Here is a 15,080-nt window from a genome sequence, read left to right on the forward strand (position 1 = left end):
ACTGTGTGGATTTCAATTGCATACATCTATTCACCTCTGGAAATACTTGTGAAACGTCTGTACTTTGTGTAAGTTGATGCAACTTGGCACGGATAACTTTGAAATAAAGGCACATGAATTATCTAAAGAATGTATAAAAACTGCTAATGAAATATTGTACTCAACTTTGTGTCAGCCACACTTTGGTCTCTCTCCAATAATTCTACATAGCAATTCATGGAAATTTCCCAAGCATGTATAGCCTTTCCATCCAGCACTACCATTACCTCCGCCAAGGGAGGAGATTATGTTTTTGTTATTACCTCCGCCAAGGGAGGAGGTTATGTTTTCGTTATTACCTCCGCTTAGGGAGGAGGTTATGTTTTCATTACCGTTGGTTTGTCCGTGTGCAAAATAACTCAAAAAGTTGTAAACCGATTTGGATGAAACTTGCAGGAAAGCTTGAGAATGACACAAGAAACAGATGATTAAATTTTGGTAGTGATCCAGAATTTTTATGGATTTTATGAAGGATTTTCGATATTTTGGCAGGTAGGGTCAATGAACTCAGGAGTTCAAGCTGCATATTTTTTAGGTTTTCATAGGTGCATTAGAGTGCGTGCTCTAGCTTCTGGTCCAGGGCGAGGCGTGCTGAGCAGCTGGCATTGATGACGTAACGAAAGGTTTCTATATTGGGATAGAAATTAGGCGATTTTTGAGCATGCATACGTATGGGCAGAAATCACTGATCTCTACAGAAGAACAAGATCAGTGGTGGAAATGAGCTGCTTGGCGGAGGTCTGCGCTCTCAGAGTGCTTCTCTAGTTCTTTTCTTAAAGCTTGCATGGTTGTCTCTGTTCAGTGCATCTTTTGACTCGTTGGACAGGGTTAAAAAAAAAAAGTGGTCAACTTTGACTCCGTGCTGAATGGCAAGATCCCTCACTTGATTTCAATACCATAACTTCATCTACTCAGAATAATGCATTCATATGGACTGATTATGAATATCTCAAAGGTAGTTTGCATTAGAAATTGTCTAAGCTTATAATACACACGATTAATAAAAAAAGAAGAAAAAAAAAGAGGAATGCAAATGGAGTTGAACATGATAATTTCGGTTCTGAACAAATTGCTCCAAATCTGGTGATTATAAGATGAGGAGAGTTGCATGGAAAGGATGTCTTTGATATTCAAGCCTTTGAATGACAATACAAGCAATCAGTATGTTTCATCATATCCTGTCACCAACACCTCTATCTAAACCCAACCTTGTGAGGGCAGCATAGCATATTTGCCATACATTTTTTTTCCGTATCAGACCTTGAGCCAGCTGTTATGATGCCAAGATATCAGTCAAGGGTCAGAGTGTGGCGTGATGGCCATGGACACCAACTCCGTAAACCCCTTCTTGCCTGCCAGACAGCAAGAAAGGCAGGGGGTAATGATAGCATCATGGCAACGCGGTAACTTCTGTCCCTGACAGCCGTTTGGAATTAGCACTCCAGGTGACAGTGATCTCGGAGTTTGACGTCACTTTCGTAGTGTCCTTCAAGAAGTAGTCCACTTTGGGTTCACAGACCTCGAGGTGGGAGAGGGATCTTTGAACGGCTCCCAGTGAGGCGCTAAGGACCATACTCATTGATGAATGCATTCAGCTGCTTCAGTAGTTGCTTGTTGCGCTCCTCTGTGGCCTTCCTTGCACTCTCCTAGAAACAACACCAAATCATGAACGAAGAGATATTGTAAAGTTTGCACGACCACTAAAGCTTGCTGTATTATCTATCTCAACTCTTTGGCATCATCGACCTGAACATACACAGTCACACAAACACACTAATAATGTGGTTGGATACGATAATGCGCTTTTTAAAAGTAAATTTTTGGTCCCAACTATCCTATACATGTTATTAGAATTTGAAGTTTCTATCATTGTGAGATGACTTTTGGACAAAACAAAACAAAACAAAACAAAGAAAAACGATTAAGAATTTGAGAGACATATATTATAAGGAAGGAAAAAATTGCATAATCACTCACTATGTCAAAACCAGCACATTATTATTGAATAGCTTCTCTCTATGATGTCTGCACTTTAGCTGCATGCTTGCAGTAAAGTGACCACCTCCAGTAATAAGCACCACCACATATGTGTGCTCTGTATTTTCTGAGCTGTGATTGGCTTAGTGGATAGTAATGAACAAAACAGAAGGCAGGTCCCGTCTGTAATACAATTATTGTCATGTCTAAAATATTTCTGCATCATACATTAATCATATATCTGCATCTTATGACAGAGGCTACAGTCAGAGTGATAAATGTTATGTCATTTCCATTTCACATTGTCTATGTACAATGTACTTACTGCATTGTCTATTTGTATCTGAAGTCCATCACATTTGATTTTCCACTTCCGTAGACGCTGTTCATGTTCCTCTTTCTGCTTGCTAAGCTCAGATTTCAGTGCCCTCACTTGCTCCTGTGCATGGAAAAAGATGATTTAGCTAGTGAAATATCAACTTTTTCATATATACTTATATCATAAATACATATTTGTCAATGCGATTATGAAAGAAGGTTCATTATTCTGAACTTTCCTTTCTTCTGAAACACACAAACATGTAGATGCTCGTTGATCTGAAAATGAACTATGTGTGGCAAAAAAAGCTGCTGAAAATGAAATAGGGTTGGTTAATCCAAACATCTGTGGCACCATTCCAAAGGTTCATTAATCCAAAAATAAATCAAGGTTTGTTATTCTAAAGTTTTGTTACTCCAAAGATGAATTAAGCTTCGATAATCTTTAATGAAAATAATGTATCCACTAATGAACCTTCTGAATTATGAAGCTTATTTTTTCTTCAGATTAGTTAAACAAACCTTTGGAATAACAAACTTTCAAAATAATGAACTTATACCAATTTCCATACTGCCAAAATTTTCACTTTTACAGTATTACTGGTCCAACCAGGTCAGTGGAAAAGCATGACTGGCACACCAAGGTTGTTTCACTTGCCCTGGGCCAGCACTGGTGAGGAGGGAGATCAGAGCACCCTGACCTAGATGGGAGCTGGGGGAGGTTAACATGGCAACATTGAGAAGACATCATGACTCAGATGAGCGACCTGATTCACTCCGCCCCCAAACCACACTCGACTGCCACTACTTCACCGCCGATATTCCCCCCAACAGCCCCTATACCCACCGATGACACCCAAGAGCATCCATTCACCTCCCTGGAAACAAACTTTGTTAGGGTTGAATTTGAGGTCGTCAATTCTCTCAGCGGGCTCGGAAACATCTGCCTCATCTGCATGAGTCTTCGAGGTTCTTTCACAATGTGAGATTTCTTCTTTTGGCCAATATTTTGTCAATTCTTGTTTGGGGAGGGATGATTTAAGGGAATACTGGAGGGGATTTTCCATGTTAGGTTGATGACGCCGAGGCATGCCATGTCCTAGGCCATATACAGGCAACTCACAGAGCTTTCAGTCAATATTTAGAGCTCATACAACCACAATGACAGCTAGACACAGGCCTGTAGTGAGCCCTGAGTCACATTTGTGGGAACTCCTCCCTCTAATCATGATTCAAAAGGGCTCAAGTTCAGGCACCTCACACACTTTCCTAACTTTTGTGCAATGCTTTAAAAAAAAAGAAGGTAAGCAAGACATTGAGCACATTTGCAAACAAAGTGAAGTATATGTTAATACTGAACTGGGGTATCCTGAATTACTGTTTGAATAGATATCACTGTCACCTTAATAAGTCTAGAGGGCCTTATTTGTCCAAATTTTCAAGCTGCTTCTGTTTCATTTTTTTCCTTGAACCCAAGCTTGTCTACCATGGACATAGGTTTGTTTAGATTTCCTTTTGTGAAATCTTTACCCATTGAATGTATTACTGGACTGAAATATATGTCATATCTACAGCATTCATGACAGCATCATGAAACATGAAATAATATAAAAAATGTTTAGATGGATATGAACCACAAATAAAATGACATCATTCTTTCTTTAAAGTTTAAATAACATGAATGCTTGGAGGGGAGAAAAAAAACAACAACTGAAAGATAACTGTCATTTCACAATAATACATTATACTTTGGTTCATACCTGTTCAGGAAACTTGGAGGGCATTGTTGAATGGTAAAATACTCTCTACTGACCGCAGGGAAAGTATGCATAAATGTTCATATGTTTATACCTTATAAATGTATTGTACACCACAGGGTCTATATAACAAACATCCAAATAAAGGAGCAGGTCAGAGCCTAGGCAGTGATCTCACCTGCAAGTTTGAGTAAGTGAGTGTGAGGTCTCCTACGTGAGGCGTGTCATTCTCCGGAGTACCCTGCGTGAGGTCCATGCCCAAGCCCCTATCATTCCTGGTGGATGCCTCGACCGCATCCCTGAGATTGGTGGTGGAGTCACACTGCGACATGTGCAGCTCACAGGCAGGGTTAATCATGACCAGCGACTCCCCTTCCACCTTAACCGTCGTGGTGGTGGACGCGATGGACGCTGTTTCAGAGAAGGAGGTGTGCTGAGAATTGGGCTCGGAAGGACCGCTCGATATGCTGGCAGTGTCCGATATACTGTCCCTGTATGCCAGTGCGTCATCAACACTGTAACTACGCTTGTTGAACGCCGAAGTGCCAAAATGCTCCAAGTCGAACTCCTCGTCAGGTTGCAGATCGATGAGCAGCGGTTCTGGGGTGACGGTCCGCGGCCTGGGCGGGCCCCGCGACTGTGCATCCCTGAGCTCTTTGATGAGGTCGAACCCTGCTGGCGGCAACTGACTGTGCGCCTTGTGCCGCGGTGGCGGGATGGGTGCACTCAGTCCTTCATAGGACTTGCCGTTGCTGAAGTTGATGCGGTCATTCGACGGGAACATGGTGTCGTATTCGGCGATCAGCAGGTGGATGAACTTCTGGCTCATGGAGGTGGCCTCCATCATCGAGGTTGGGTCCTCATTGTTGGCACGGAACATATTGGGGCCAAAGACCGTGGACAGATTCAGAACACCCATGCGATTGTACCTTTCATACTCTTGTACCTCGTTAAGGAACTTGCACAGGTACTTCATCAGGTTGTAGTTGCATCGTGGTAGGAGAGCCAGCTCCCGAATGAGCTCCGCCCTTCCATCTTCCTCGTTCTCCTCGTACAGCTTGATGGCGTCGAAGAAGTGGTCGTAGTGCTGCCATGGTATCACTGGCTCGGGTAGAGACCTCAGGTACAGCTTCAGAAGTGATGCCACCGTGTGGACGTCTGCCTTGAGTCCCTCAAAGTCCGGCTTCTTACCCTCGTCAAACGAGTCCTGGAGCTCCTTCACTTTGTTGGTCCTCCCTGGAAGCCTGTGATTGTGCAATGAGATTTTAGTCTGATTTTGTCATAAGTTTGCAAGAAGGACCAAATCAACTAATCACTGAAGTCCACAGTCACTATGCACACAAATTGATGCAAGTCTTTCCCAGGATAATAAAATTCTACAATATGTTAATTCCTACAACAATATCTATTCGCTGGTTCTGCACACAACTTTTTTGGTTGATGGCAGGAAATGTCATCATTTTGCTCATTGATTCTACAAGACTCCACACATTTCAATGACAACTGTTAAAATGTATACATGTGCTTTATTACTATCATTGATTGTTTTGTCTATATCTTCTTTTTTTAATCCTTTCATTATGCTGGTTCTGAACACAACATTGATTCTACACAACGGTACTCGTCTCGATGGCAACTGTTGAAATGTATTGTTTCAATGCTACCATTTATTTTCTTGTTAATTATATCTAATATGCTTTCTGAGTGAAATTTTCTCATCAGGGATATGCACTATCATACTGCAACATGTAAAATACATCACATACACAGATATCAGTGCAACAAAGTTGCATACGAATCACACAAACACATGCACAGGATTGAAGGAAAGCATGTGGAATATGAGTTCTATGTGGATGAAGATGCAAACTCACTGCGTAGGCATATCACACCTGGGTCAATGACAAAATGCACCAAAACTTGTTTGGAATGAAGACTTTATCAACTTTAAAAGAGGAACTCTAGCCCTTGTGATGTTTGATCTAGATAAACAGAACAAAACTACACAGGTGAGTGTTGCTCAGCACTGATAAACCGACAGCTGCTTTTCCGTCCACTTTTAGATCATGGCAGAGTCGTCAACACAATCTTTTATACACTGGCTAAACTGTCTAGATCATCTCATTCTAGTAGAGAGGATATAAGCCTGGACAATGTGAACCTCTCTGTATGAAATGGCCAGAGCCAACTCTGTAAAACCAATCCAAGGAGATTCTAAAATTCCCCTACGCCTTGTATCACATTCACGAGGTTGCCATACGCACAGGGTTGATATTTCTTGAAGCATGTAGAGCCAACAAGTAGATGCCATGCTTACAGGAAATAATCACTTGAATTATATCCTAATCTCCACTTGTCCCTTCTCATTTCACCTTACACACACTTCTCTAATAAGTCTGCCTACCCTTGCAATGCTTACTCTTAACTTATCCAATAAAAAAAAATCCAAGTATTTTTTGATGTATCTCTTTATAAAAAGTTTTTTTTTTCAATAAATCACCAGTCATAGTTTATGAGGTAAAATATGATTTACCTAAACCTCTTTCATTTGAGTCTTGTTTAGGACATAAACTATTGCTGCTCTTTCACTTGAAGAATAATCAAAAGCCTCTAATTTGTTACATTTATAACTGATCCCTCATTTGGCAACAAATTCCAGGAGAAATAGATTCAATGCTTACGTCTCAAATTGTATTGTTTTCCCATTGTCAATGAAATTAACAAATTTCATTTAATCTCACTATAATATGAAATAAGCTGTAAAATTCAGAGTTGCCAATTTGCAAGACCACAATTAAAAAAAAAAAAATTCCTGCAGGAAACTTACCCTGGGACTCAAAGGGTTAGGAAACATCAGGAAGAAAGTAATCATGTGATGTTACTTTATCCTACAAGTAGGGAGATGACACTTGACCAGAATGGAATCATAAATTTAAACCTTCTTTAAAAAGCATAAACAGCCATTCTGCAGAACTCGCTAAAGACGGAAACGACAGCGAGCCCTAGCTTTCCTGTCTCTTCAGACTTTTTTTTCCCCCTTTTTTCTTTTTCATCTGAATACTACACACCACGAGTCTGCCAGAGCAAATCTTTTCTCTCTCTTTAAGAGGTGTCAAGGTTGGGATCCTTTTTTTGGCAAAGCCAGTTGCCCTGTGCTATCTTTGGGACACGAGGAGAGCCCTGCCGCTTCCCCTTACTGACAAGTCAAGATAATTAAGTCAAGCTATCTGGCCACTGTTCCAAGCAATTAACCAGCCAATCTTATTGTCTGCCACTGACTCAAGGGGTCCTAAAAACAGAGAAAGTCTTTTGTCTTCACCATGGAATCTAGCTGATTGAGTGAGCTCTTGTTATCTTCCCTCTAACACAATCTATAAATTGCACAATATTTTGACTTTTTTTTATATTCATCAGTTGCAGTAAATTTAACTTTTGTTTCGGGAGCAACTGTTACAGTTACATTCAAGTTGAGCATCAATGCCTCCTGTTCACTGGGAAACAATAACAACACAGAAAAAAAAGGAAATGTGTGCATCAACCAATATGGAATATATGTGGTTAAAATCTCACTTATTCACTTCACATTGTTTCCAATTCCCTTCTCATCGATTGCATGTTCATTTCAATAAATGAGTATTAAGACTGTGATTCACAGCATATGATAACCTAATAACAACCTCCTAGACAAATGAACATTCAATCCACCTCAAATCCATAAGCTACTTAAAAAACAGCAACAACCAACCTTTCTACTCATTCCATTTTGAGTAGATGCCATATGCTCCCTCAACCCTGTGTGCACTCAATCTGTACTTGATAGAAGCTATACTTCATACTTTGTACAACTGCTGTATCAAATGATCCCCCTCTAAACAGACCCTTGCCTTATCATTCCATTCTTTGTGGTACTAAAACTAAAATTTCAGGAGCTTCATGCATTCATGCATAATCAACCTTTCAAGACTGTCTCTTTAAACACGTGAATCACATTTTTCCCCTCTTTCGCTTTCTCTCTTTTTTTTTGAAGAAAAACAACCAACAACTACAGATTGCTATCATTTTCTTGGACGATCATCCTGTTGTGTCATGCTGCAAATTGGAACAGGTTTTACAGGAACCCTACATGGTAGGTACCGTGTTTTGCACTCCCAGCCCGGGTAGCAACGAGTATACAGAGCAGCATGAAGACTAGACAACCTCAACGAATGCTAGTGGAGCCCGTGTCAACTGAGTAAGCAGCAGGTATGCTAAATATAGGCATTAGCAATGTGCAAACACTTGCTCTGATGAACAACAACAATGTATGTTCTAGCTACTCGTTTTGGCTCATCCAGATAGTTATTGCTCGACACTCTGGATTGATTTCACTGATGATCAGATGTGTTAATGCCAGCATCACATAAACGACACGCAATGCTAGGTAGCGAATATACTGCAACAGCAGATATCACACAATGGGAAGGTCATCATTCCTTCACAGCATTTTGTTTTTCTACCCCTGGAATGGATAATGCAATTTAAGCAAGAATTTAGCATGCCATGAAAACGACATGTATGAGCTCAATATGACTATTTGGACAAGTTCAAATGTTTTACTTTTGAAAATACTATATCTCTATCACATCTGTAATGTTGTATGATTCTCATTCAAAACTTCTACATATATATTAGTATTCATACCATGCACATGGAAATTAGTAATGTGAAATCTAATTGTAAACTTGACAGCCAAAAAAAGTTTCTGAATAGTTCTTTGTTGCACAGGGAAACCCTGATACATGAATGTTCATGTTTTGCTCATTTTCCCTGGGAAGGACTGATTAAAAAAAAATGGACAAAACAAAGCAAACTTGGTCCATTTATAATGCCCTCAGTCATAAGGCACACCAGAGGCAAATCTATTTCACTGAAAGGAAGGATTTTTATGTACCATGTATATGATTGCATGCATATATGCATATAGCCCTATGTATGTATGTAGGTATGTACAATGTATGTATGTTTGTATGTTTGTATGTATGCAGGTCTGTGTGCATACAATATGCATGCATGTGTATGATATATGCAAGTAGCACTCTGCTTTCAAGTGCTACAGTCGGACAAACTTTGTTTTGGAACTTATTGTATGATTCTCAGTGACAATTGTGCCTCAAAAAATCCTGGTTGATCATGTAGAGTACCTGAAGATGCCCTCCTCCATCAGGCCATGCTTCTTGATGAAGGTAACACACTGCTCTACGATGGAGGGAATCTGCCGCGTCGTCGTGTGACTCTCGTTGGTGATTGTGTCCAGGAGGCTCTGCCCAAAGATTCCTAGTGGCGAGAAGATTCAAAACTGCACGAATGAATCTTGCTTTTATTGTATATGCAAATATTAAGAGACTGAGCTCCTAATAATGAGAAACTATAAGTTTTATACAACTGCAATTCAGAGCTGTTTGATGGAAATTGGTAGTGAATGCACAAGAAGGGGAATTTTGATACTTCCAATTAGTATAATTTCACTTCCTATGTAATATTTTATGAATACAACTTGTCCAAGTTGAAGAATTGCAAACCTAAACTTTACTAAATGGATAGAGTGTACGAAAGTGTGATGTCATAGCCATTTATTACCATGGAAACTGGTCCTAAGCAATCTTATGTTGCCCAAATATTTGTGAACACAATAGTTGCCAACCATGCTCAAACAAAAGACTATGACATCATCGCTTCAGTACTCCATACAATGTACATTTCCTTTGTAGTAATGTCAAAAAATACTTCAAAACCAGCTTCCAATGCCATCTAACTGAATGCACTGCATCATCATCATTCAAACCTGGTATTAACTCACTCCCATTCAGATCGTTAAAAGTCTCTACATACATTGTACTCTATTGAATTCAGGAATGCAGGTAATGAATTAACGTAGATGAGCACTCCTGGCAGCACACAGGGAATGGGTTTCCTGGGCTTCCCTGAGTTCATGAGGGTCTACATTTCTCCGACAGACCCAATCAAGGAAGTGACGAATGGTTTTCCTGTCACCCCACAGAGATGGAGACAAGGGGGGTGAGGAGGCAAATGGACAAAGGGATGATAAATAGCCATTTATCACCATGGAAACTGGTCCTAACCAATCTTATGTTGCCCAAATATTTGTGAACACAATAGTTACCAACCATGCTCAAACAAAAGACTATGACATCATCGCTTCAGTACTCCATACAATGTACATTTCCTTTGTAGTAATGTCAAAAAATACTTCAAAACCAGCTTCCAATGCCATCTAACTGAATGCACTGCATCATCATCATTCAAACCTGGTATTAACTCACTCCCATTCAGATCGTTAAAGTCTCTACATACATTGTACTCTATTGAGTTCAGGAATGTAGGTAATGAATTAACGTGGATGAACATTCCTGGCAGCACACAGGGAATGGGCTTCCCTGAGCTCATGAGGGTCTACATTTCTCCGACAGACCCAATCAAGGAAGTGACGAGCGGTTTTCCTGTCACCCCACAGAGATGGAGACAAGGGGGGTTAGGAGGCAAAGGGACAAAGGGATGATAAATGCAGACAAGGGGAGGAGGAGGGGGAGGGGGAAGAGGAGGGGGGGAGGAGGACAGATTTTCAGAGAAAAGGGTGAAAGAAAGCCTTAGGGAAAAGAAGAAAGGGTGAGAAATAGGGGAGGGGGAGAGAAAGGGGGAGGAGAAACAAACAGAGAAAAGGGGAAAAATAAGCCCAAATGGAGAGAAAGGAGAAATGAAGGAGGAGTCAAAAACATGAGAAATAGAGAAAAAAAATATATGGAGGGGGGGGGGTGCAGTAGCTGGAAACAGAGACAGAGGCCCTGTAAAGTGGAGTCAGACACTTTCCTGAGTCACCTCGTCTTGGGATTTCACACTGCCCATGACCTATTCTATGGTTGCTATATACCAAATACTGACCAAATAGAGGATTATAAACGACGTACGCATTGTCTCCTGACTAATATTAAATTCAAGAAGCTCTGTTTTACAACATACCAGATTTCAAATTTTGCAAATACAGTTACCAGGTGCATGTCTACAAGTATCTTTGTAACATCTGATGCCTTTTCTTGAATGAATGTAAGAACAAACTCATGTATCTTATGAAACCTGCACATCGTAAAAGCTCAAATCTAGATCAGAATCTGAAGTGCATCATACAGAAATTGTGATTCACCCTTCACACACCCAAAAAAAAAGTTTGTACAGATACAGGTCCACAAAAGACTACTTCAGCCTTGGATGGAGGCTACCGATGATGTAGAGAGACCTAGTATTTAGGAGAGTCTGAAGCTCCCTTTACCTGTCTGGGCTAAAACATGAAAGCGACCTTGGCAGGTATGCGATGTTTCTTCCTTTGTGGAACAAGGTGGGAAGTAGCCAAATCATGTGTGTGTGGTGAACATTGCATTGCTGTCTATGGGGACTCGTGAGTCATTCCATCATATGGTAACTCTGGCTGTGAGCCCATACTCACGGCAAGCCAAGCAACTGTAGCCCTTGAGCATGACATCTTACGGAGTTGCATTATACCTCATAATGTATATGTCATTCCCAAGGACCACTTACAGTACATGACAGATTTCACTAACAAAAGTATGCTCCAAGCCAAAACTACTCACACATATCTAAGATTGAAAGTCTTTAGTTCCCTATTAGCTCATGCTCTTTTCACAAAGATTAACTCTTGATATCTTAATTGCATACCTTTCATTCATCATTTCAGCTGAAGGGTAAACTAAATCTAGCATGTGCTCCCATAAAGGTACAGTTTGGAAAGAAGAGCTCACACAATGTTTTACTCAGTTTTGGAAGTTATGTTGAATGCAGAATTACCTTACAAAATCAATCAAAATCAAGTATAAAAGAGAGAAGATGAAAGAGAGAGACAAAGACAGAGTCAGAGAGAGATCAGAGAGAGGGAGAGAAAGATGGGGGGGGGGGGTAGAAATTAGAGAAAGGCAGGGGCATTTGGCAATTGAATATACTTGGTGTAGTGGTAGATTATTTTCCAAAGCTTCACCCTAAACAAAACATCACGGAAAGGGGGATAATGCTGAAAAAGCAATGGCAACAGCATCATCATCATTACCAGCATCTTCATTATATGTCAGCATCTTTAAGGAGGGTCCACCAAGAACTGCAATGGAAAAGGGTTGCCTTGCACAACATAATTTTACATTTGTACCATATGTCCTCCCCCTCCCCCCCCCCAAAAAAAAAAAACAACAACAACAACAACAAACAAAAAAAAATTACAACAGGATCCTCCACAATGATAACTTTGAAAATAGTGAATCAATCCAAATACAATTTCAGGGTATGAAACTGCAACTTCTTACCTACATCTTGCTACAAACCCCATCCAATTTGCTTCAGTGTACAGCATGTTTTGTAGAGCATGTCAGGAATCCCTCCCTCCAAGTTCTGTCCATTGTGTTCACACATTATGCAGTTCCAAGAGCATCAAAGTGCTTAACTTGGAAGAATCAGACCCATGACATGCTTTACAATGATCCACAATTCTCTGTGACCACTTGATCAAATTGAATGGGATTTTCTGTGAAATATAGCTAAGATGTTGTATTTTAAGACCCTGAAGTAGCATTTAGACATTTTCATCATATTGGAAGTTATCAATGCAAAAATCCGATTGTAATTTTTTTTAGACATGCTGTATTTGCTTGAATCTGATGAAATCAATTCCTGCTGACATTTAAAAAAAAAAGACCATAACTCCCTTCTTTGGTCTGCATTGCCATGAGCATAAATGGACTTTGGTCAACATGACCCAGTGGCTCTCACCTCCACCTCTCCGGCCATACATGACCCTGCGGATGACCTGGATCCACTCATCCATCTCCGCCTGGCTGGTGGCCCACAGGAGAAAGCTGTCGTGGTTGCCTGGCAACCGTCCATGGTTCGCCTTGCCTGGGAGGAGGTGATGGATGGGGTGGTAAAGGTGGAGAAGGCAGTGGTGGTGGTGGTGGTGGTATTGGGAGAAAGAAAGAGATGAGATTGAGGATACTTTGTAAATACTACAATACAATGTCTGATTGAAAACTTGCTCAAGCAGGCATACAAATCTGGCCAGTCGGTGCCAGAATGGTGAGAGAGAGATGGCTAGCTACATGTTTGACTACAATTGCAACTGATTGACAATTGCTGATCATCAGCATATATAACGATAAAAATATGATTATTTACGCGGCTGAAGGGCAATTGTCAATCAGCTGCACTAAAGACAGCTTGACACAAGAATTCATTCATGTAGATGTTTGATTATTGTAAGCCTGAAACATTATTTTTTTCTGCCTTTATAGTTACAACTGCTCTGAATGAAAGCTTGGCATTACAGTTCACACTGCATTGACTGTATACCTCATTTACTACCAGTATTTACTGGCACCAATCAAAACAGGAAAGAAGACCTCATTCATCTACACTCACATTTCCTTTGTTGTTTTGATGCCACGCAGCACAGTTGACCAGGAAATGACAATTAATATTTCACATCATATCACATCAAAACTGTAATTGAGGGCCATTACTCAGTTTCTGCATTCATTATGATAATTCAGTGTGCTGATATTTGCAACTAGTGTATCATATAATGCATATCCTCCAGTCGGTTTACGAGGAAGGCTTCACAAGTTTGCAATGATATGGCTACATGAGCAAATTGTCTGCAATTACAGCTTACATAAATGCACATGATCTTGCTCAGAAATGGACACACATATAATAATGATGCATTACAAAAAATGTGTGAAGTAGTTCATGCTGTGATATATTATACAATTTTTGGTGGGTAACAATGAAACACGAAAAAAACAAGCCAAACAGTATGCATACAGCATTGCAGTCTGAGCGCATATCTGATCGTGGTTGCTACGTGATATTTTATAATTGATTACAAATTGAACCAAAGCAGTATTACTCAATCTTTTGTGCAAAAGTGAATTGCATGCAGCTTGTTGGGAAATACTACTGCCAGCAAACAATTGATCATCATGTAACATTCTATCCACCCATTACCGAACGGGTATTAGGGCACTTCATGAATGATTGTTGTGTACTACTATCTAAATTACTTTTCATTTCACTTTTGATCTCAAAATCCTCCAAAACAACTCATTATCCTGCCAAATTACATCAGCCAGGCAAGATTCTTGGTAGACCCTTTCAATTTTGCAAGAAAATTTCAAATCGTGGAATATGAATTTTGAGCCCTTCTGATAAGTGTACTTAACCTTTAAGTACCTTCAGCAATTCAAAAAATCATGACCCTTACAGAGAAAGGGAGGGGTACCTGACCCCCCCCCCTCCTCATCCCCCGTCCCCTCCCCTATCTGTTTAGCTGTCTGTTGACTCACAGCGGCTTCCCAAAGTTGCGGAAGGAAATTGCAATTTGGGTCACGGGGGTTCAAGCCCACACGCTGGCCATGCTTCACACGTCTACCAGGCATTGCTTGGAACTGGCACAAACTCTTGTTCTCTGACTGTGCAGATAATAAACTGGCTACCTAGATAATTTCCATAAAAATTCATACATTCACACACACACACACACACACACACACGCCACTGAATAGTGACAGAGCAAGTTGCCAAATTCATTTCATTCCCAAATTGCAGATGAGCACTCATCGCTGAGTCGTTATTTCTTTTTCTTTTGTCTTTTTCTACTGTGCATCCATTTTATGAAAGGTGTCCACTACTAAAGTTTGAAGAGTTTAGGTCACTTGAAAGCCACAATTTGATTGTCACATGACATTAAGTAAACTAATATAATGTGGCAAAATACAATGTAAAAAAAAACTGACAAAAATATGATTGACATCTGTAGATGCAATCACTCCATAAGACCTCAAAGCTCTCTAAATAAATGACATAATGAAAAATATTATCAATTATCTACTTGTACTATAAATTGCAGGCATTCACAACTAATGCAAGTGATGATTACAT

At 40.2% G+C, this 15,080-nt stretch overlaps 1 protein-coding gene across 1 annotated transcript in view; it reads right to left on the reverse strand.

Moving 5' to 3' along the window:
• Nucleotides 1–1,069: 1,069 nt before the first annotated feature.
• The window catches only part of LOC139728347 (uncharacterized), a 57,292-nt gene continuing 43,281 nt past the window's right edge, over nt 1,070–15,080 (reverse strand). The window contains exons 3-7 of the mRNA XM_071639292.1: nt 12,915–13,040; nt 9,272–9,404; nt 4,270–5,335; nt 2,342–2,455; nt 1,070–1,685 (exon numbers count right to left, since the gene is read on the reverse strand). Coding sequence (XP_071495393.1) covers nt 1,602–1,685; nt 2,342–2,455; nt 4,270–5,335; nt 9,272–9,404; nt 12,915–13,040 — 1,523 coding nt within the window. The 3' untranslated portion in view covers nt 1,070–1,601. The remainder of the gene's footprint in view (nt 1,686–2,341; nt 2,456–4,269; nt 5,336–9,271; nt 9,405–12,914; nt 13,041–15,080) is intronic.

This window comes from Diadema antillarum, unplaced genomic scaffold (assembly GCF_040938485.1).
Source record: "Diadema antillarum isolate AM-2024a unplaced genomic scaffold, OU_Dant_1.0 seq00000173_RagTag, whole genome shotgun sequence".
Taxonomy (NCBI): Eukaryota; Metazoa; Echinodermata; class Echinoidea; order Diadematoida; family Diadematidae; genus Diadema; species Diadema antillarum.